The sequence below is a fragment of the Enhydra lutris genome, unplaced genomic scaffold, assembly GCF_002288905.1.
Source record: "Enhydra lutris kenyoni isolate GAN:26980312 unplaced genomic scaffold, ASM228890v2 scaffoldscaffold5, whole genome shotgun sequence".
In the NCBI taxonomy this organism is placed as follows: domain Eukaryota; kingdom Metazoa; phylum Chordata; class Mammalia; order Carnivora; family Mustelidae; genus Enhydra; species Enhydra lutris.
This window is the reverse complement of record NW_019154089.1, coordinates 12793020-12817320: the sequence shown is the minus strand read 5'-3', so window position 1 is coordinate 12817320 and position 24301 is coordinate 12793020. Positions and strand designations below refer to the sequence as shown.

Sequence of the window (24301 nt, the reverse complement as noted above, 5' to 3'; positions counted from 1 at the left end):
CAAAGGAAATTTCATTCTAGAATATAGAACTACATTTAATAAAAAGTGATACTTTATTTTCCTGTTTGTTCATTTAAAGATTTATTTATTCATTTGAGAGAGAGAGAGCTCTCATGCTTGAATTGGGGCAGGGGGGTAGAGGGAAAGAGATAATCTCCAGACAGACTCCCTGCTAAGTACAGAGCTCGCCACGGGGCTCCACCTCACGACCCTGAGATCATGACCTTAGCCAAAATCAAGAGTCAGATGCTTAACTGACTGAGCCACCCAGAGGCCCCAAGAAATGGTATTTTGGAAGGAAAAGAAATCTCAATTCAAACCTCATTTTTGTAATTATAGTAGAAACTGAAATAATTTTTCCTCAATGTATTAGGAAGGCCCTTATCTGTAAGTTAAGGAAATCTTAAAATAACATCTTATGTAAGAAATGGAGTGTATTTTGCAAGCTTGGGTCCAGTGAGTTCTTATGTAATATTAAGGGAGCTTATATAAAGTCAAACAGAAACAGACTCAGATATGGAGAACAAATATGGTTGCCAGAGGGGGTTCAGGTTGGGTAAAACAGGTGAAGGGGATTAAGAAGTACAAACTTGTGGTTGTAAATAATTCTTGGGGGATGTAAAGTACAGCACAAGGAATAATGCTCAGTAATATTATAATACCTTTGTATGGTGACAGGTAGTAGCTGTATTTATCAAGGTAGTAACCATTTTGTAAATGTATATGAATGCCAGATGGCTAGGTTTTACACTGAAAACTAATGTAATGCTGTATATCAACTATACTTCAAGTAATTCTACTTGATAGAACTCTAAATTCTATACTAAGAAGAATACTAAATTCTTCAAGAATTTCTACATGATACATCAAGTTGTAAAATTACTTTTTAAAAATAACTTCATTTTTATTTCTTTAATCTCATTTTGTATCTTGATTTATGTCTCCTGTACATCTTGGTTTATAATATTAATTGTATTTTAAAATAATAAATATCCATTTCTTCAAAAACATTTCTTGCTAAAACATGTAGTGAGTGTCTCTTTATAGAACACGAAGGGCATATGTTCTTATGCAGAGAACACCAGGATTCTGGAACATTGGCTTTGTAGACTTCTTTGATCTAGAGTCATTAGTAATCTTGGAAGGGAAATCATTGAAGGGTAAAGTTGTTATCCACCAAAACTCTAGATTTAATGCTCCTGAATTACTCTGCTAATTTTAGTAGGCTATAGCAGCCTTTATTTAAACTGCATCTTTTGTTTCCCCTTCGGCGGGGAGGGAGAAGGCTTCAGGTCAGGGGTATAATTTGATGTCTTGCATTTTTTCAAATGTCTTACAGTTATGCTAAGAAAGAGTCAGATCTTAATGGAGCACAGATGAAGCTTCGAGAATATGAAGCCGCACTGAATTCTAAAGATGCAGCTCTGGCCACTGCACTCGGTGACAAAAAAAGTTTAGAGGGGGATTTGGAGGATCTGAAGGATCAGATTGCCCAGGTAAGGCAAACGCTGGTCTTAAGCCCTGTTGGGAGGTTAATTCCCCATCTGACTGGGTTGAGTGATTTGATTTCTGAATTAACTTAAAACATTTTTTATTTAAAAATTAAAAAAAAAATTTTTATGGTTTCCCTGAAGGATAGTCTACAGGCAGCTAACATGCAAAGTTTCTTCACCTCTCAGTCATTTTATCTGGGTCAAGCAGATCTTACTGCTGCTCTTCTTCCTTTCTCTTGTGCTTAAGCTCTTTCTGTTTCTTGCTCTCAAAACCTGTTTCATTACTGTAACAAAATGTAAGAGAAGAAAGGAAAAGAAAAAGTCATAACATTGCTCCACACACAGGAAAAAGTGAAAGTGGTAGCTAAAATCCTTCGTAGGTCTTTGTCCATTACTTGTTGCCAGTTACCAGATCTGAGAGGTGTTTCAGTGTGGCACTCTTGGTGGGACCAGCATTTGGATACATGGTTCTGTGATAAAGGTTATAGTAAGAGACTTTCATACACAGATAAAAGATACAAACGTTTTAATTTATGATTTGATTCAGTCCATAGGTATCTCTTAAATTTGTTACTAAATAATTGCTATGTGATTTTTTTTGTCAATTCTTTCTCTGCATATTAGTTGGAAGCCTCCTTAGCTGCTGCCAAAAAACAGTTAGCAGATGAAACTTTACTTAAAGTGGATTTAGAGAATCGCTGTCAGAGCCTCACCGAGGACTTGGAGTTCCGTAAAAACATGTATGAGGAGGTAACTATATAATTGTTTTTTTAAGGAAAGGAGGGATCCTAAATATTTTGTTATAACTATATAGTAAAAAAAAGGGAGAAATTTTATAGGTAAATTATTCAAGGTATCATTGCTAAAAGGTTTTATACAAGAATTCAGGCTCTTAGAATGAAGAGATGTGATTTCACTTTATCTAATTCCTAAGGGTTTGGTCATAGCGGTTAATTACTTTCAACCTTTTTGAGTATTTCTATTAGTGTCTCTTGCTGCCTAATAAATTACTCTAAAATTTACCAACTTAAAACCACAAATCTTTATTATCTCACAGTTTCTGAAGGTGGAGAATCTGAGAGCTGCCTTACTGCATGAATTGGTATGTTTTAGGGTCTCTCATGAGGTTGCAGTCAGGTTTTCAGCCTGGACTGGAGGAACTGCCTCTGAGCTCATTCACAGGTTGTTGGTATGAAGAGTCAGTTCATCATAGGCTTCTCCCTGCGGCTTCTCATGCTATGGCTTTCCAGAAGAATGATTGATGAGAGAGAGGGGGCGGGGGAGCACAAGACAGAAGCTGCATTGTCTTCTGTTACTTTTCTAAGCCTAGAAGTGATGTACTGTCACTCTTTATCACATAGACCAACCATGATACACTGTGGGTGGGGATTCTACAAGGGTGTGGCTGTCAGGAGGCAGCCGTCATTGGGGGCAACCTTGAAGGCAGGCTACCCACAGCACTTATAGTTAGATATATATATTTTAAAATAGCCTTGGCAGATGAAGGTAGCAACTTTTGCCAAAAAAATAAGTAATAAAATTGAAGAAAGGGGAATGTATATTTTCTCAAAATTGAAGAGGACTAGAATTAACCCAGAGTATGGAACCTGCAGTTAAATACTTAATGATTTTAGAAGTAATATAAATTTGAGAACAGCAACTAACAATTACTTTAAAAATGGGGAATTATTATAGAACTTAAATTTTCTTTTTGTTAATTGGAGAAAAAATAATAAAATAGAAATTTGACTATTTTTACAACTACATTCTATTAAAACATATAGGTGTTAGGGCACAGTGTACTTACTGGACAAACAGACTTTGGATAACTCTTGAGTCATTTATTTAAAAATGAAATAACTAATACCTGCTCTTTTCTTTTGGGGGAGTGGTGACAATCAAAGTGGAATAGTTTGTGCAGAAGTTCCCTGTATGAAGTATAGTGAATACTATCACATAATTGTTAACTACAGTTTTGTTTTATAAATGGAGGCATTTTTGTATTAAGTTGTCTTATATTTTTGTTTTGTTTTGATAAAATTGCTTGTGATATATCATTACTTGGTTTTTATGCTATGTGTGGACTCCTGTATCTTTAAACCAAGAGTAGGGTATTTTTTGTTTGTTTATTTGCAAGTCACTGATTCTTTATGAAATAATAAAAAAAAGAATTTTTAGGTTGCGTAGCATCTTTGAATTTTTTTTTCATCTTTGAATATTTTGAGGTTTGCCTTTCTGAGAATGAACTTAAAATATTCCTCTTCTTTTTTATTTAACGTAGAGGATATAATTCTATTCAATAAATATATTTCAGTTCCTTATTATGAGCAGTTAAGGGAGTGAGAAAGAGGAAGAAGGAAAACAGGAAGGAGGAGGAAAGGAGGTAGAAAAAGGGCAAAATTACTTGTTGAACTAAACCTTTTATTTACATGATTTACGTGTCATTTGCTTCATTAAATATATATGAGCCCTGGGAGGTTAGTAACAGAACTGGAATCTGAACCCTGGTTTTTGGATTCTGTCAAGTGCATTTTCCTCTGCAATGAGCAGTTAAAAGAAAGATGAAGAAATGCCTAGGGAGTCATATGCAGGAGGAGGACACAGGAACAAACATCAGTGGGTAATATCCCCCTCTTGTGGGCTCTTTAATTATTGCCATTAAAGACAAATCTTGTATTTTCAGAGCTAGAAGCTGGAATGGAAATTTTATTCTTGGACTGGGGTTCCTAGCCATTTTAGTTTTGGATAGTCCTTAAAACCTGAATTGTAGGACTATGTCTACTAATTCTGTTATTTAATAGTGAATGGTCATATGTACTTAAGAGAGTAAAGTAATATTGGTAATATGTTTCCATATCTATTGATACTGATACCTTAGCACCAGCTGTTAACATAAGGCACATAAATTAGCTTGCTCTGCCTATTGCATTCTTAGTATGTTTAAGAAAATAGTTTTGTTAAGCATACATCTTCTAGTTAGTTTTTCTGAGCGGCAAGTTTAACTTTTCATGTGCATTTTTTCTGGAGACATCCTTAGGATCATCATCATACCAGTTTAGAAAAACAATGACCATTCAGTGTACATAGTTAGTGTATGATTTCATGGTAGTGCTGTAAGGCTTCCAGGCCATTTCTTGTCTTCAGAGAAATACATAGCTATGCCACTGATAAGAAACATAAAATTCTTAGGGCTTTAGCTGCCACCCCCAGGGTTTAGCTGCCACCCCCACTTCTGTTGTTGGTTCTAGCTCAAAAATCTTATCGTTTGAAAACAAAGGCAAAAATAGGTCTGGCTGCTCTAGGACACACCCAAGGAGGTGGGTTTTAATACTTCATATGACCCTGATGTTGCAGAGACGTGTCCCAGGGCAACTGTGGTAGGTAACTTGGTTTTCTGTGATCTTTCCCCCAGGAGATCAATGAGACCAGACGGAAGCATGAAACTCGCTTAGTAGAGGTGGATTCTGGACGTCAGATAGAGTATGAGTATAAGCTGGCTCAGGCCCTTCATGAGATGCGAGAACAGCACGATGCCCAAGTGAAGCTGTACAAGGAGGAGCTGGAGCAGACTTACCATGCCAAAGTGAGTGGTCTCCCCGAGTGCCCGGAACCCTTACCAAACTCACCCTCAGGAGCGTGACTTGATGTCTGCTTCGTTCTAATTTTCTTTAATGAGTTCCCCTAGTCTCTCTGAAAATAGAAAATGGACTTAAAAAAATTTCTATCAAGTAAATGTTACTAGAAATTATTCAAAGAGAGTAGAGTTATTTCACTTTTATCAGAGGTTAAGGTTTACCGTTCTGTCCGATAGATCACATGTGTCATGTCATAGTAGTGAACCCTAAGCCTCTGAAAATACTTTTCTTCCCACAGCACGTGCAGATTCCGCTGTCCTGTGCATCCAGTTAACCATGAGTGCTGGGCAGCACCTCATCAGACTTCCATGGCGTCACTATACATAGTTTGTGACCGCCACTCTTTGGGCCAAGTGCAAGTCTCTGAGATTTCTTCCTCTGCCACTTTTACTCATTTAAAAAAATATTCTAGAAACTTCTCACGTGTGTACACGCAGATCATGCAAAAATCTTTAACACCAGTGAGTACAGGCTTTCCTCGTAAATGGTTTTATCCCAGTGTGTTAAATGTGGCATGATTTGATTAAAGAGAGTTATCAGTGAAGACTTAGAAAATTAAGGTCATAGAGGTGTTATAAATAATTTCTATGAATGGCCTCAACTGTTGATGTTGCATTTAACCCATGTTATGAAGTAATTGGCTAGTGAAGCCCTACATCAGATTGTCTAACACTTACTTAGTGCTAGGCATTGTGCTGGGCAGTGAAGGAGGTCAGTCACCTAGACTGTGGCCCCAGAGGAAGCCAACAAACAGCCAACAAATGTGCCTCATACACATGCAGAACGGAATGTTATGGGCATCTGGAGAAATAGGATGTTTCTGTCTAAGGGGCTATTTTTTGCTTCTGAAAGGAAGTGTTTCTCTTGGGACATAATCTAAAATTAGTACTTTCTGTTTTTGACTTTATCTTCTGTAATTAGATTTGGTGGGTTAGAGATATGTGATGTTTATTTTCCTATAGACATCACCCACAGTTAAGTTGCTACTACCCTTTCCCCTTACTTGCAGTATTAACTGACATGTTAGAGATATAATGGGTGAAATATTTAAGTAATACACTTTGGAGAAAGACCTAGGTATATTACCATCGTTAAGCACAGGTACTGGGAATTGAGCCTGAAGTCAGAAAGACTGAAGAGAATTCGTACCATGTCAGCAACTTCATGATGCTTTTCCTGTTTCATCAGCCAGTTACCAACAGGGCTTAGGTTTGAGATGAAATGCCTTGAAGTGAATCATACTTCCTTATTCGTTTGTTCTAAGTCACTAGGTAAGACTGACTATTGGTTTGTTTCTTCTGTTAGCTGGAGAATGCCAGATTGTCATCAGAGATGAATACTTCTACTGTCAACAGTGCCAGGGAAGAACTGATGGAAAGTCGTATGAGAATTGAGAGCCTTTCATCTCAACTTTCTAATCTCCAGAAGGAGGTAAGTAAGCATCTTCCTCTAAGAAGAGTCCAAGTTGCATGTGAAGGCCACCTTCCCCACTGTCGTCTCCCTGCTTTGCTCTGCCTGGTGTCACTTTTCAGAGAGCACACTATTTTCTGCACTCTGGTTGCCCAATGCTTTCCCGATGTTTTCATTTTGCAATGCATAAACGTTCTCTGAGCATGACCATTATTCCTAAATTAATAGATTATCCAGAGCTCAGGAGGTTTCCCTTAGGAAGTAACATGCCGGCTTATTTCTGGGGCTTATCCCTGGGCCCAGATTTTCTGAGCCATCTAGCAGCCTCATCTTCACACTCTTCCTGACATACTCCTTTTTAATCACATTTGGAAACCATAATAGGAAAAACACACAGAAATTGTTTGTGAGTAGTAAATGCTTTGCTATCCTAGACAGTTCTCATAGTGTTTGGACTCCTTACTGATCAAGGTCATGGGAAAGTAGCATTAACGGTGCATTAAGAAATTAGTAACTACTTTAGTCTTCGGTACACCCGAGTGACAAATGTTTGTGGCAAATGATTGCATTCCTGTGCTGACCGAGTGCTTGTGAGTGTGTGACAGCGCTGTCTAGGTACAGCTTGGGCAGCGTGCATGTGGAGATCCGTGTCTGTCCAACGGTCATGTTGGTGTGGACACAGAGTGCGCGAGCAGCTACCTAGGTACTCAGAAGGCTTTCACAATCTACTTCTCACCTTAATTACTTGAGAAGAATCTTCAGCTTCCTTTTCCCTTCAGGGAGATTTTTACTCTAAATTTTCCGTGTAAGAATAAACTTTGTTTTATTCTTGACTAAGTTTTTCTTCCTTTTTGTTTTTTCTTTTCCTTTTTTTTTAGTAAAACGTTTTTCTGATTATAAAACTGAAGATATTATAGGAATTTAGAAAACAAAGCAGACAGGGAACTGCATAAAATTGGGTAATGTAAACAAAATTAAAATAGAAGCTTTTACATTGCCTCTATCACATGTGCTTTATTATTTGTAACATAATCTAAAAGACTATTTTAGACCTATTTTGTCCCGATAGTATTTTGAACTTTTCCTGTAGCACTAGAGCTGGAAGGATCTTTAAAGTTCACTCAGACACAGACCTAGGTGAATTTAATTACTTGCCCAGAAGCTACGGGTTGATAGATGGGTTTCTCTTCTAGTTGCCAGTTTTTCCCTTTGCCTCTCACTCTCTTCAAAGATAATCTTTTTTCCATAGCACCATCTTAATAACTACCTTTCCAAAAAATAGGCCCCTGTGTTCTTTCTTCGAGTTGACATTTACTTTTCTCTGTTTAATAAATCATATTCTAGTTATCCCCTTTCCCTCAATTTCCCATGTCCCTACCTTTTTTTTTTTTTTTTTTTTTTTTTTTTCTTTTTTTTCCCCTTTTTTTTTTTTTTTTTTTTTTTTTTTTTTTTTGGCTGCTTCATATTCCCCTTGATGATGCTAGCTGTAGAGGTTTTATAGACTGGGGCGGGGCAGGGGGCTGTCTGAGACTTGCCTGCTGTTGGACAGTGAGAAGCTGGGAAACTTGGTAGCCATGTTTCCTGACTCAGGTTCAGGACTGTTTCCCTGTTGGCTTGTAGGTTCTCTTCCCATCCTTGTAAGGTTTTTTGATTAACTTCTGGTTAGTGGTGTTTAAATGATGTTAGGTGGGGCCCTGGGAGTTTCCAGGAGCTAAGACCTTATGAAATAGGAGAAGCACCTTCTTCAGCCAGAATAGTTTTAAATTTCTCTGTCTTTGGAGAGCTGAGGGGAGGGGAAGATGTCCTTTTCTCTGTTCATTACTAATACCAGATTTTATGATAAATAATATATCTTGAAGAGTATCTTCATTAGTTGATAAACTTTAGCCTCTTAGATCATAAAAAAGAAAAAAGCCACCCCTCTCGGTAATCCCATTGTGTATCTTAAAAGCATTTGGTGTTGTGTCATACCAGTTTCATCATGCTGCCTCTTAGGCCATACAGTTTCCTTTGGGTTATATGACTCATATTAGTGAAGTACCCCTAAAACTTTATTTAAAATAGACATAGCCTTGGGGCACCTGGCTGGCTCAGTTGGTAGTGTGTGTGACTCTTGATCTCAAGATTGGAAGTTCGAGGCCCATGTTGGGTACAGAGTTTGGTGGCTCAGTTGGTTGAGCAGCTGCCTTCGGCTCGGGTCATGATCCCGGCGTCCTGGGATCGAGTCCCGCATTGGGCTCCTTGCTCGGCAGGGAGCCTGCTTCTCCCTCTGCCTTTGCCTGCCATTCTGTCTGCCTGTGCTCGCTCTCTCTCCCTCTCTCTCTGACAAATAAATAAAATCTTAAAAAAAAAATAAAATAAAAAATCTTAAAAGTAAATAAAAAAAATAAAATTGGCATAGTCTTTAAAATGCTGACTCCAGAAAATATTTTTAAATAAAATAGAGATGGTAGCAGTATTATGTTTTGGAGTTAGGAATTTCATATATTGCTTATAGCATTTCTGTTATTTCTGTCTGGATTTCTGACCGGTGAAATTAATTGGTTGGTCACAGTCTCTTTGGCTTGTGGAAGACTCCACTGGCATTTTGAAAGCACCTCTCAGTTTTGTTTTTTTAACACCCAGACTAGAAACTTCTATTGTAGCTAGACTCTAGTAAACTAGTACAGTTATGTTACTTACTATAAAATAAGAAAACCAGGACTGTCAAGTCAGTCATAAAGTACTCCAGAGTGAGAGGTGAGATCTTACATGTAACCTAATTAGACCTCTTCATTTTTCAGATGTGACATTGGCTTAGTGAGGTTAGTTGCAGCCTGCCCAGAGTCTCAGAGCTACTTGATGGCAGACTTGGGAAGAAGGATCTAGGTCTCTCAGGCTGTATTCCTTGTGTTTCACTACATAACAGGTGAAGTGCAGCTGTTGAAAATACAATTCAGATATTTCTAAATGAGTCACAGTAACTTTAAAACTTTTTAATACCTTGATTCTGTTTTCCCCCCACTTAAAGAACTCTGTAACTTCAGAGGCAGACCAAGGGACATTTTGGGGTAAACAGATCTAGGCTCAGATGTTCCCTCTGCATCTTGAGTACTTCATGCCTTTCGTCAGCTCCCCTTTACATTCTACCTTGTTGCTCATGCTGTCTGCCTCCCACATCAGAAGTACGGTGAAGAGGTTGATTGAAGGAGAGGCATTTGAACTTAAATTTTATTAGAAGACTGTGAGGAGAAAAGTGGGTTTCTTAGTTTATAGCATGGTTTTTGCAAAAGCAGTTCAAGTGCAAGTTCTCGAGGCAGGAATTATGTTTAGCACACTCTTAAGATGAATGCCCGCTTCTGATACAGTGTCAGTGGCTACTCTGATTTTAGTTAATTGAGTGATTATTATTATTTTTTAAAGATTTTATTTATTTTTTTATTTGACAGAGACCACAAGTAGGCAGAGAGGCAGGCGGGGAGAGAGGAAGGGAAGCAGGCTCCCCGCCAAGCAGAGAGCCCGATGCGGGGTTCGATCCCAGGACCCTGGGACTATGACCCGAGCCGAAGGCAGAGGCCTTAACCCACTGAGCCACCCAGGCGCCCCGAGTGATGATTTTTTAAATAGCCTTTTATTTTGGCATAATTCTAGTTTTACAGAAAAGTTAGAAAGACAGTATGGCAGTTCCCTTCTGTCCCTTCCATAGTTTTCACCATCTTACGTTCTCATGGCACGTTTGTCAACACGAAGACACTGCTGTTGGTACATTACTACTAACTAGACTCGGGACTCTTGGGATTTTACTACATGTCTCTGCAGTCTCCCCTGGTCTGTGACAGTTTCTCAGGCTTTCTTTGTTTTTTATGACCTTAGGAGTCTTGAAGAGAACTGGCCACTTACCTTTGTACTGTCCCCCAGTCTGGGTTTGTCTGGTGCTTTTCCCATGAGACTGGGGTTATGGGTTTTAAGTAAGTGCCCTTGTCACATTGTATCATGGATCACATGACACCCACAGGGGATCAAGTGGTGATCTCACCTTCATCACTGGTGAAGGTATTGTTTGCCAGGTTTCTCTACTGTCAAATAACCCTTTCTCTCTTTCCATACTCTGTTCTTGGGAAGCAGGTCACTGTGTCCAGTTCACTCTTGAGGGTTGGTGATAGGAAGGAAGCTCCACATCTTGAAGGGAGTATCTACACTGATTAAGTGGAATTCTATGAAAGATTTGTCTCTTTCTTTCTTTCTTTTTTTTTTTTAAAGATTTTATTTATTTGACAGAGATCACAAGCAGGCAGAGAGGAAGGGAAGCAAGCTCCCTGCCGAGCAGAGAGCCCGATGCGGGGCTCGATCCCAGGACCCCGGGATCATGACCTGAGTCGAAGGCAGAGGCCTTAACCCACTGAGCCACCCAATACTACCTTCCTTTATTGGCTTAGATGATTCTGTCAAAATGCCATTATGTCCCCCCTTTTTTGAGCACCTCTTGCTTTATGGTGCTGTAATATGCTCCAGGCTCATCCTATGTTTTCCCGGCTGTAGCCCTGGGATCAGCCGTTTCTCCAAGGAGCCTGGTTCTTTTTACTGGAGAATGGTACATAGAATTTAAGATCTGGATGCTGAGTGCCTCACTGGTACAGGGGAGTCATTGCTTCTAGGCCTTCTTGTGGTTGGAGCTAGGTCATATATGGGGGTGTGCCAAACCATGTTTACACACTTTCTGTAATTCTATCTCTGGCCACTTGTATTTATATTAAACTAAACCCACGTTCATACAGATATTTCTGACTAACTCCATACCACAGGGTTCATTGGCTTTCTTGCTTATCTATAACTTTTCTCTTTGAGAGTGAAAAACCTGTTTTCATCCACCCTGTTTACTTATTTGTTTATTCCCAGTGTGGATGTAAAGCACTTTCAGAATTTGTAAGCCATACCCCTGTGAGAAATGCATGTACTACCTAGAGTGTAGTGTTATCCGCATAGTGTAGATTCCACTTTTGATTTCTAGCCTTCCAGATTAGATTTTTGTACAGTATATGCCTTTCCTTCTCTGATGCTGCTGCTTGTAATTCTAAGGGTGTGAGCTATCCATCAGTCTTTTTGAGTTGATCACCTTTGTCATTTTTCTTAAGCTTTTTTATTTATTTAACACAGAGAGATCACAAGTAGGCAGAGAAGCAGGTAGAGAGAGTCGGAAAGCAGGCTCCCTGCTGAGCAGGGAGCCCGATGTGGGGATCTATCCCAGGACCCTGAGACCATGACCTGAGCCAAAGGCAGAGGCCTAACCCACTGAGCCACCCAAGCTCCCCAACCTTTGTCATTTTCTGAGGCTACTGAGATGAATTCTGTCTTGGGAGGAACGTAGAAGAGTAATTACCTACCCAGACACAAGGTTTCTCAGATGAACTTTCTGTTGCAGGTTGTGTGATTTCTCATTTTTTAAATACCAGTTACAAAGTTTTTATATTTACAGTAATACCTTAAAGACTGTACTGCATTGTATAGTCTCTTTATGCTTACTGAGCATGTGAGCACAGGCAGTCCTATGAGGACCCTATCCCTGAGGTAGCCGAATCCCTTCCTCTGGTTTCTGAAGAGTCCCGGCATTTCTCCACAACGTACTCTTGCCTGCCCTTAGATTTCTTTAGTAGGCAAGTTTTCTATCATTTTTAGTTAATTTATACTTTCGAGTGAAATGGCTTGTAGGGGGCTAGACTTTTACTAAAACTGAAGCTTTTAAAATTTTGTTTTATTTGGCCAAATAGAGAAGAATTATATATGCATTTATGGCACTTGTATTTGATAAATTTATCTCTTTCCAAAGTCTTTTTATAAGCCAAAACTTTGCTGAAGCTGTATTTTATATTGGAGAAATTTTAGTTTTTAAATTCTTAAAATCAAAATCTCTTCGGCATTCTAAAGTTAGAAATTCCTTCAGGTTCTGTTTGTTTTCCAGTCCAGGAAATGTTTTAAAAATAGCTGCTTTGTGCTAATGTTGGAATGTTCCTAGAAAGTAAATGTGTTCCTTTGACTCTACAGTCTAGAGCATGTTTGGAGAGGATTCAGGAGCTGGAGGACTTGCTTGCTAAAGAAAGAGACAACTCTCGGCGCATGCTGTCTGACAAAGAGCGAGAGATGGCGGAAATAAGGGATCAGATGCAGCAACAGCTGAATGATTATGAGCAACTTCTAGATGTAAAGTTAGCCCTGGACATGGAAATCAGTGCTTATAGGAAGCTCTTAGAGGGCGAAGAAGAGAGGTAAGCACCTTAGGTGTCACTCTACCTCACAGTCTACATCTTGCCCCCATCTTTTTTATGTAAAGAGTAGTAACTAGGTTTGGACTTTTGCAAAAATTTTATTTTAACATTTAAGGCAACTTTAAATATTTTCTCTGTTATTTTTTAACACCTAGGTGTAGCGGTAAATGGGTATGGATCATATTTCTACCTAAACAACAACAGATATTATTTAAGCAGTCTTATTATTATTATTATTTTAAATGCTGGACTTTTGCAAGATATACAGTCTTTTTCTTGAGCTTTTGATTATTTAATATGTTGTAAAATACTTGATTTGCTTAAAGAGACTTTATAGTCATTTTTCAAATCAGGTTAGTGTATAAGTCCTTTGACACCTGTTAGAAAAGTTTCAAAGGGAATGTGTCTGATTGAGAATGAGAAGCCATTGAGTTTCATTGTTACATACATCGTGATTGTAATTTTGTAAAAAGAAAACACAAGTATGAAAAAATTAGGACAAGCCTATGAAACATAACAGTGGTTGTGGTGGGGGTGGTGGTCAGTGGGCTGGTTCCTTCCCGTTTTTTCCACACTCTTGCATTATGATTATATTCTGTTCCTAGGGAAAACATTCAAATTATTACTTTTTAAAAGAACACTGTAATGTACATTCTAGCGCAAATAAACTTATCTTAGTTAAGATGTGTTGGTCTTGTGCAGCACATCTTCAGTAATGTTTTGCTTTATAAATGTATGTGCAGGAAAAAAATGCATGTGCAGGATATTAATACCCTTGTTTCTAAAGTAGGAAAGGCACAGGTGTCTCATAAATGAAATGTTTGTTTTTTCCATGTAGACTGAAACTCTCTCCAAGCCCTTCCTCTCGTGTGACAGTGTCCCGAGCATCCTCGAGTCGGAGCGTGCGCACAACTAGAGGAAAGCGGAAGAGAGTCGATGTGGAAGAGTCAGAGGCGAGCAGTAGCGTTAGCATCTCCCACTCTGCCTCAGCCACTGGGAACGTGTGCATCGAAGAGATAGATGTTGATGGGAAATTTATCCGCTTGAAGAACACTTCCGAACAGGTGCAAAATAGACCCCCTTTTTTCCAGGAAGGCTTTGCTAGCTGGTAGATCATTTTCCAATTGTCTTAATTCCTCAGACTTCATTTGGTTTCAGTAGCCTTCACAAGAATGAGTTTCCCTCCTCCTTTTTACTTACAATTTCTTGAAGCAGAGTATACGTTCAAATAGGAAGAGGAGATAGTACACTTAGTGGTTTAAAGTGTTTCTCCTTAGCATTTCTTTATGGAGCCAGAGCTGTATTTCACACTTGGTCATTCTCGCACAGTGGCCTTCCCAAGGATGAGGTCCTATTATTCCCCGCCCTAGCCCAGACTTGTGGAAAAGTTGGAGTTGTGAGTGTAAATGGGAGATACTCTTTCACAGCTGTTAATGTTGGTAAAGGAAGGAAATGTGAGCCCAGACTCGGATATGTGCAGGGAGTATTTTTCTCTCTAAATGATGGAATGAACACTAATGATTTAATTTGTATGAAGAACAGTATGGAGCCTTATCTTGAAATTATTTGTTTAAAAGTAAACAAAATATTCATTGGGAATTCTGAGGTTTCGAGCTGGGGTCTTCAAGAGTACAGTAGTGAAGGTTCTCCCTGGCTAGGCATCATGGAGCTGGAGGTTGTGGAGGGGTGTGAGATGATGCTGGAAGGCAGGTCTGAGGGTTCCGTGGAGGTGCAGTGGGATGGATGTCACTTTCTGAAGCATGTGTTCAGGATTTGTCACATGTTGTTTGTGAAAATTACACCTTTTCTCCTCTGTCCTGTGTGTGGATGAGTAAATGATTTGCTGGGCAAAGGAAAGCTAGCAGTTCACATACTAAAGAGAACAGGCTCCAAGCCCTCTTAGTCACGACTTTAAAAGTAAGAGTAGTCTCTGCTGCTCCCTTGTTGTAGTTTGGCTCTTTTCAAAAGGCGTTAACAGCCCCGTGTTGAGTTACTCTAAAGCTGGCTTTCAGCTTGGTTTATTCTTGTCTTTGAGTTAGAGATGGGTATAGATTAGTGCATCTAGTTATTTTAAATACCCTGCACCCTTCCTCAGGTGCCAGGCAGCCCTTGCCAGCATGGAGCCAGAGGTGATGACCATCCCTTGGGACTGGTCATTGTATCACTGACCCTTTTCAGCCCCTTATGCTTTGAGGAAGGGAAGTTAAGTATGGGCAGAAGTGGCATAGAAGAAAACGGTTATATTTTCTTCTATCTGTTTTTAAGCTTATGTGTCTATTTTTGTTTTGTTTTGTTTTGAGATTTTATTTATTTATTTGAGAGACAGAGAGCAAGAAAGAGAGAGCATGAGTGGGGTTAGGGATGGGGAGAAGCAGGCCCTCCACTGAGCAGGAGCTCGACGCCAGTCTTGATCCTGAGACAATCCCGGGACTCCATCCCTGGACTCCAGTATCATGACCCAAGTCGAAGGCAGGCATTTAACCAACTGAGCCACCCAGGCACCCTTATGTGTCTATATTTTTAAAGCTTAAAGTAATTAAATACTACATGTTTATAATTGTGATTATGACTGCTAGATTGTATTGCAAATTTCAAAGACCAACCCAATCTAGCAGTGAATATGAACCATTTAGTTTGGTTCACATCCCTTCTCTTCTAGGTTTGTCTTCTTTAAAAGTAAGTACCTTGAGATTAAAACTGCAGCATTATTGAAGATAGTGTTTTGCTGAATGATGAAACCATGTTTTCTTCTTATGGTAGGAAGATGTGAATCAAGAGAAGGCAGCCACAAAGCTATCGTAGCTCAACTATCTGTGTAAATTCATTTGATTACCCATCACTTTCTGTATACTTGATGTGACCTTGTTTTACTCTGTTCATAAATAGGATCAGCCAATGGGAGGCTGGGAAATGATCAGAAAAATTGGAGACACATCAGTCAGTTACAAATATACCTCAAGATACGTGCTGAAGGCAGGCCAGACTGTTACAGTAAGTGAATTTAATCATCATTTAATTTAACTTCACTGTCTTAACTAACAGTTAAAGTGACTCAAAATTTTTGACTTAGAAGCATTTTAGAATTGAGCATTAAAACATCTTTGACACGATTAGGGAATTGTAAGTGCTATTAAAGATTTTAAAAATTCTATCTTATTGAGAGAGGTAATTGACTATTAAAAGTGAAAGTATTGACCTTTGAATTCTTTTTATTTTGTCTACTCCAGTAGATATAAAACAGCTGTCTCTTGACTGACAATTGTAGCCCAGTCTGATTCAGGAGATACCGCTTGGCATAAAGAACTATTAGGATAATCTGTCAGTGCTAAGGTACGCCTTAACGTGATAGTCATCAGCTGTGGGTGACCCTCAGCATCATCTGGGTAGTGTTCTGGTGTCCAGACCCCACATCACCCTTAGTCACCATCTCTGGTGTTGGATTTAGGGACTCACATTTTGAACAAAAATTAGTAAGTGATAGGTCCTGTTGTAAAGAATGACTTTTTAAAACCTATTTTAGAGAGGGTCACGTGGTTTTTACATAGTATTCAAGTTTCTAGATTTATTTATTTATTTATTTTTGAAAAAAGATTTTATTTATTTATTTGACAGAGAGGCAGGCAGAGAGAGAGAAGCAGACTCCTTGCTGAGCAGAGAGCCCGATTTTGGGCTTGATTCCAGGACTCCAGGATCATGATCTGAGCTGAAGGCAGAGACTTTAACACACTGAGCCACCCAGGCACCCCTAAGTTTCTAGATTTAAAAAGAGATGGGCTTTTGTCACTCTGACTCTCCTGTGAGTTCTAAACGGTTCACTGTTGCTGTGTTCTGAAATGCCACATCTTTAAAAGTCACTAAATATAGCATACTTTTTAGAGAAGTAGCTTCATTGAGCAAATACAAAATTTCTTTACTTTTATTTAGTAAGTAGATTTTACAAACAATGTGTTGACTTTGATATAGATGTGAAAGAAGTCCACATTTTTATTCCTGAAAGATACAGAAGTAATGATCTCTTTTTATCAGTTCCTTTTAAAAATATTAAACACGTATTTTTTAAAAATTATTTTTATTAACATATAATGTATTATATGCCCCAGGGGTACAGGTCTGTGAATCATCAGGCTTACACACTTCATAGCACTCACCATAGCACATACCCTCCCCATTGTCCATAACCCAGCAACCCTATCCCTAAACCCCCACACCACAGCAACCCCCAGTTTGTTTTGTGAGATTAATAGTCTTTTGTGGTTTGTCTCCTTACCAATCCCATCTTGTCAAACACATAGTTTATGTGTTTAAAATTTATGATTGATACACATCTTACTTAGTGTTAAAGATCAAAAGTTCAAACTGGTTAAGACTTCCTTAAATAGTGTGTCATAGAGCTTGATACCCACTGTGAAAATATCAGATGCTAATTTTGTAATGGTAAAAAATGGGAAAAATATCCTAACCACACTGTCCTTTCTTCTCTTCAGTAATTATTATAGTGAGAGAAAATTGTTCAGTCAGTCCTATTATGTGTCTAATGGAAGCTGCATAATGTGATGGAGAGAATCTGACATTTTAATTCAGAAGATTCAGATTTGAGTGTGCTCTCTCTCTCTCTAAAGTAATGTGAAACCATTATGCCAATCATCTGCTTTTTCCACTAGATATAGTTCCTCAGGGACCAAATAGATATATATATACTATAGGTCTAGTGGAGAACTCAGTTATCATATGAAATGTAATTTATTTATTCCTTCCTTCCTTCCTCCCTTCCTTTCAGTAGCTAGTATTAAATGAGATAAGAAGCTCTCTGGAACATGGTTGTGATAACTAATCTTACTATAAAATTGTACCAGGCAATAGCAAAGATCTACATATACATACATATATTTCTCTTATTTGTGTTCTGGAATATTATATATATATATATATATATATATATATTTATATTTTACGTTATCTTGTAGCCTCATTAAAAAAAATAAAAAAAGAAAGGTATGAAATTAACTTTAGTACTATATTTTATTTAACTCAATGTATCCAAAATACTCTTCTTTCAACATGTGACCAATATAAAAATGTATTAGCCAGATACTTTACCTTTTGATTTTTCTTTTTTTCTTTTTTGGACTCAGTGTTCAAACTTACGGATAGCCTCACAGTACATCTCCATTTTGACTAGTCACATTTCAGATGCTCAGACCATGTATAGCTAGCATATTGAATAAGGTAGCTCTGGAACAGAATAGTTTCAGATTAAACGACCCAGTAGGATTGTCAACATTTTATGATTATTATTAACACTAAACCAACTATGATTCCATAGGAACCATGGTGAAAAAGTGTTGCTTAAACTTAGGAAAACACTAACATTCCATATGACCTAATAGCCCAGATCCAGTTGCTTTTTGTTTTACCTCAGTAAACACTCCCTGTCGCTTCCTAGTTACAATGCTGATGGAAGATCTCTCAGCTTTAGGTGGGCATCTGAAGGGGACAGGCTCCCTTCTAATCAGAAATTCATAGATTTTTCTCCCCACATAAAAAAAATACGTACCAATACTATTTCTAGTCTACCTGTTGCCAAGATGTGGCCATTTATATTGTGAAATAATTTGTGGGATGTAAAACTTTTCTTTTTTCATATGGTCTTTTAGAAACCTTAAGACCAGGTAGTATCCTGTAGGTAGTATCCTGTGGGTAGTATCCCTACAGATGAGGACATCGAGGCTGGTAGAGTTGTAGTGATTTGTCCAGGGTTCACACCTAGGTTTTCTGACTCACATTTTCTCCACTCTACCAGTGCTCTTTTGCCAATAAAATGCATTTAAAATATGGTAGAATTCCCTTGCTTCTGAAAAAGGAAAAGCAATTGTTTGTTTGCCTATTTCAGTAGTAGTCCTGCTTATCATTGATTAATGGGTTATTCGTTCATTCCCTGCATGCATTGTGGAGTTCAGCCATAGACACTCCTGGGGTATTGTGACACTGCCCCTCATTGGAGACATACCAGTTTCTATAAAGAATATTCTAGATGGGCTGTCTGATGCAGATTTTTTGAGAGGAGTTAGTAGGATCTCTTCATTGACTGCTCTTGACAGCTGAAAGATACTGTTGGAGTGGGTCAGAGGGCTCCATTCTGGAAGAATGGCCCATAAAACCCTTAACTGGGTGCTGACAGGGAGAGCTAATCCTTGCTCAGTGACCCAGCCCTGCTGTGCGGTTAATCCCTTATTCTTCACAGCAATCCCGCTTCTGTCCTATTTTACGGATAATGAGAATAAGGCCACTTGGCACACATTTTGACATGTTGAGGGCTAGGAGGTGAATGTAGACAGTGTTACCTCAGATCCCTGGGAATCAGCATTCCCATTTATTGGATGGGGAGGCTGGGGCCTACGTAGGCACTCTTGGACCCACGGGTAGTTCTACAGCGAGTCTGAAGTTGGGACACAGTTCTGAGACTTAGAATGAGGAGTTCAAGGTTCTTCATTATGTTGCTGTCAGGAAGATTTGGGAGGGCTGGATTCTTGGTGGACTGATGTTCTTTCTTTTTTCTAGATCTGGGCTGCAAATGCTGGTGTCACAGCCAGTCCTCCCACCGACCTCATCTGGAAGAACCAGAACTCATGGGGCACTGGCGAAGATGTGAAGGTTATATTGAAAAATTCTCAGGGAGAGGTAAGGCCATTTTGTCAGTACCACTCCAGTGTCTGTTCCACTTGAAAGTTCTTTGTGCAGGCGTGATATCTTTTCAGCAGTCACATTGAAATGTGAAGTAACTGATTGCTTACACCAGGCCACGGCTGCTGAGTAAATCAAAGTGAAGAGGACTTCACATTTTAGGAGTGAAATGGGAATGTATTGTGGAGCACTGAGCATGAGCACAGGCTCTGGTTTCTGCCTCCATTGCCCTCTGGGTTTGTGACTTTTGGCAAGTTCCTTCGCCTCTCTTAGTCTTCTCATTTCAAAATGGTGGATAATAATAAAGCAAGTCACAGAGCTGTGATAATACTAATGTAATGAGTATAATATAAAAGAGATACTCATTGGGAAACACTCAGAATGTATATATCTGGCCTTTGGTAACTATGTTATTAGCTATTAGCTATGTTCCTAGCTCTCAGAATGTTTGTGAAACTCTTGAGTTTGAAGATTTTGGAGTGTACCTCTGCTTGATGGCTGTGTTTTCAACATGTCAGTCCTAGATTCTTATCAAAGAATGTTCCCTACCCTTACTGTCCCATCAAGACTCCCATGCCATATGCACGCATGCATACCTGCCCTCCAGAAATGGGTCTGTGCCAGGGAGGGAGTGGGTGCAGGTCCACTTGCAGTTTCCCCTTTGGGTTTCTTTCTCTGCTCCTGTGATGTCAGCTGCAGACCCCTTAACCCTGTCTGGTGCTTGGCCCGTTGGCCTCTTTCACTAGAGTCCTAAGCACATCATGGGCAAGGACCTATTCTGATTTTCCCTGGCACAGAATAGGCCTTCAGTAAGAATTTCCTGGCTAAAAAAATTGTAAAAATTAAACACAGACCCTCCCTTAAGTTCAGAGAAATAAAATAACTAACAGCATCTGCTGTAGGTGTTTGCATTCCGAGTCCCATGCCTGGCGGTCCTCCCATCTGTCCCTCACCAGGCGTGTCTACTGGTCTTCGGACTGCTCTTTGTCTGGAATCCTTGTCTACTGGGTGAGGATTCCCTTGATCTCAGGCAGAGCTGGGAAGGGAAATGGCCTGTGATTCTTCCACTGTCAACCTCAGCACAGTTGTGCGAGATTTGGGGGTGGCTCTGGGGTATTCATCCCCAATACTCAGCCTGGTTCTCAGGGGAGCAGCGTTGTTGACCCATGCCGTCAGTCACTTGTAGGCTTCCTCCTGATCTCTCTGCGGAAACCCTTGCTTGTTTCTGTCTCTGCACGTTGGGGTCCTTCCTCTGTGGCCACTGCTGCTGCCCTGTTGCAAGGATGGTGGCTCCAGTGCTGGGCACTCCCCTGACGTTGGCATTAACAGAACACGGCTCTCTCCACACGTGGCTGAGTGGCGATCAGCTCAGGTCCAGAAGCCCTGTGATGAGGGGCTCTGGCTGATGGAGCAGGCTTTAGTGAGCCCTGGGATCCAGGCCTCATCTTGCCGTTTGTTTCTCTGTGAAAATGTGTTCTGGGTACAAGTGATCCTATAGGAGTTTAGAATGTAGCAGGTTGAAAATCCCCCAAAATATCCCCCTCTCTCTCTGCCTGCCTCTGCCTACTTGTGATCTCTGTCTGTCAAATAAATAAATTAAAAAATCTTAAAGAAAAATTTAAAAAAAAAAGAAAGAAAGAAAGAAAGAAAATCCCCCAAAATAGATGGTAGATACCGTGATGGGGATGGGGCTTGAGGTGGTATTAGAGTGACATCTCCGTAATGCTAACTAGAGCAAACTAGAGCTCAGGTTTTCCTTCATAATTTAAATCTGTGACTATTATTTGGTTGGTTGGTTTGTCTGTTTTTTTTTTTTTTAAGATTTTATTTATTTATCTGACAGAGATCACAAGTAGGCAGAGAGGCAGGCAGAGAGAGAGAGAGGGAAGCAGGCTCCCCGCCGAGCAGAGAGCCCGATGCGGGACCCGATCCCAGGACCCTGAGATCATGACCTGAGCCGAAGGCAGCGGCTTAACCCACTGAGCCACCCAGGCGCCCGGTTTGTCTGTTCTTTTTAACCAACTTCTGTCTTCCGCTAGCTGGGCTCTGTTAAGTGGCTTCTATCAGAAATGAGGAAAATATCATGAATACAATTTTGGGTTTTTTTTTTTTTTTAGAGATTTTATTAATTTGACAGACACACAGCAAGAGAGGAAACACAAACGGGGGAGTGGAAGAGGGAGAAGCAGGCTTCCCATTGAGCAGGGAGCCCAGTGTGGGGCTTGATCCCAGTACCCTGGGATCATGACCTGAGCCAAAGGCAGCTGCTTAATGACTGAGCCACCCAGGTGCCTCATGAACACAGTTTTTACGTCTGTGGTTGCCAGACAAATACATTTGGAACTTATTTCTTTAATTCTGAAACTTTTTATTAGCAGGTCCCAGGCCATATTTGCAACAATCCATAATTACCACCATAAAGACCATTGTTCTGTAGGATTGTAGATAATTAGCTTAAGTCAGTTTAATTTTTTTATGTAAATTTTCCTCTTGCTGAGGTATTGGAAGTGTCAGAAAATGTAATTAAACTGTCTATAATGAGACTATACGGGCTCACACAACCAAAAATCCAGAGATAGTGGACTTGATCCAGTGGCTTACCCAGTGTCCTCAAGCATCTTCTGTGTCCCTGTTTTCAGAGTGTCTCTTTGGTTGAGGCAGGATGAGTGCCGGATGCTCCTGGAGGTGCCTTGTTCGAGGTTGGTTCTTTGTGGGAAAGAGCTTCATTCCCCGTGAGTTTTCCATCTGGGGCTTTACTTAAATGGTACCAGCCTGGGTCACAGGCTCACCTCTAAACCAGTCCCTGGAGTCTGGAGGACAGAGTTAGCTTGAGCTGCCTTCTCCCCTCCAATAGCTTGAGCTTGTTCTGCTCCTATGACTGTGTGTCCCATCTCTCTAGGAGAGATGGGGACCCAGCTAAAACTGGGAGCTTTCACTGACAAATGAGGATGGGAATAGTGGACAACTAACAACAGCAAATGTTGACATGCTAAAATAGAATGTCTGTCTTTCTTTCTTTTTAAGATTTTATTTATTTGTCTAGTGGAGAGAGAGAGAAGGAGGGAGAGAGAGAGAGAGCACAAGCTGGGGGAGTGGCAGAGGGAGAAGCAGGCTCCTGAGATGCAGGACTCAATCCCAGGGCCCTCGGGTCATGACCCGATCCAAAGCCAGAAATTTAACTGACTGAACCACCCACCTGTCTCTAGAATGTTGTTTTTTTTTTTTTTTTTTTTTTTTTTTTAAGATTTTTATTTATTTGTCAGAGAGAGAGAGCATAAGCAGGGGGAGCGGCAGGCAGAGGGAGAAGCAGGCTCTTTGCTGAGCAAGGAGCCTGACGAGGGACTCCATCCATCCCAGGACCTTGGGATTATGACCTGAGCCAAAGGCAGATGCTTAACTGACGGAGCCACCAGGGCGTCCCTAGAAAGTTTTTCTGTGAGGGAACTAAGAAAGCCATCTCTCTGTACCTTCTGAAATATAGTCATAACTGAAACTTGTATATGTGAATGACAACTTATGTGTACAGAGATATCATAGTTTAACCGTCGGCTCTTCCACCCACAAAAACCGCTCTGATCTGTATGTAACATTTGCTGATCTCTGTGGTGTGGGTATCCTGCACTACCACTGTGGTGACTTCGGGCTTGTCAGCATGTCGTGACCGCACAGAGCTGGCAGAGGTGAACATGTCAGGTGGCTTCAGTACACTCCTGAGTTGTGTACCTTTATGTGTGCAAGGCTTTAATAGGGACCAACTGATAGTACGTTTTGTAGACAGACTATGTGGGTCTTTTAGGGCACTTGATAGGGTTCGATATCTTGCTGAGAGGAATTTTTTTGATAAAGACATTTATCTATTAGCACCTTGACTAATAACAATTTCCTGGGCCTCAATCTCCCAATGATTTTTGGTTCTAAATTTGTTTTATGATTTTTCTATCATTTTTTAACATTTAGCATACTCATTTTCTATACAGGCTTTCTGCATTACATTAATTGGTTTTTAAGTGTTGTCAAATGAAAAGTACTTAACCATGTGCTTACACTAAAAGTAGTTAAATTGAATTAATTTGTAATTTGTTGGGAAAGTTGCTTTTTCTGAGTTTCGCATTTGAGGACAATATTCTTATGTCATGTACCTTAAGAGCCCACATTTCCAGATGAGGTGTCTACACTGGTCACCAGCTGCCTGAGCTGGAATGTAGGAATTCTCTAGCAGATTTTCTTTGACTTTTCTTTCCTCATTTTAGGATGAATTTTGGAAAACTGGGTACTCTAAGAGCTTTCTGAGAATTCTTTTTCTGTTTTGTATGCTGCTATCCCCCAATTGATCTCTTACTTCAGAGCATTATAATTGACCTAGACTCACATGCTTTTTTGTCCATGTGGGTTTGGTCAAAGCAGGCTGATATTTATGAAATGGCTATTTGTGTGTGTAGGCACTGACTGAGATTCCAGAACTGAAGTTTCTGACTAATAGAAACGCTCAGAATAGTCTATCTTATTTGTCCATGCAACAATAATCAAGATTCCCCAGAAAATACTAGTGTACACTTTGCTTCATTTATAAAATATATCCTTAGACATATTTTAATGTGGAGCTGTCATTTGTACGACACGGTTTTTTGTTTTCTTTCTTTGCCATTTTAAACTAGCTGGTTGTGTGTTAGATTCCAGATAAGCTTTTACTGATGTAATCTTAGCATCTTCATGCATGGAGTTCTCTTTCTTGAGTGACCTTAGGATCTGGTACAGAGTAAGGTGAGCAGCTCTGCGGCTCTCTGTGGGACACACTCATGTACTTGCTGGTCAGCCTTTTGCTTACACAGAGACATGGCTGCAT

General features: G+C 39.8%; 1 protein-coding gene across 2 annotated transcripts in view; it reads left to right on the top strand.

Moving 5' to 3' along the window:
- Window positions 1-24301, top strand: part of LOC111141164 (lamin B1) — a 53486-nt gene that overhangs the window by 25057 nt on the left and 4128 nt on the right. For both annotated transcript variants that reach the window (XM_022493529.1, XM_022493530.1), the window contains exons 2-9: window positions 1340-1496; window positions 2118-2243; window positions 4906-5076; window positions 6434-6559; window positions 12557-12777; window positions 13616-13841; window positions 15664-15768; window positions 19336-19455. In XM_022493529.1, the coding sequence (XP_022349237.1) occupies window positions 1340-1496; window positions 2118-2243; window positions 4906-5076; window positions 6434-6559; window positions 12557-12777; window positions 13616-13841; window positions 15664-15768; window positions 19336-19455 (1252 nt within the window). The remainder of the gene's footprint in view (window positions 1-1339; window positions 1497-2117; window positions 2244-4905; window positions 5077-6433; window positions 6560-12556; window positions 12778-13615; window positions 13842-15663; window positions 15769-19335; window positions 19456-24301) is intronic.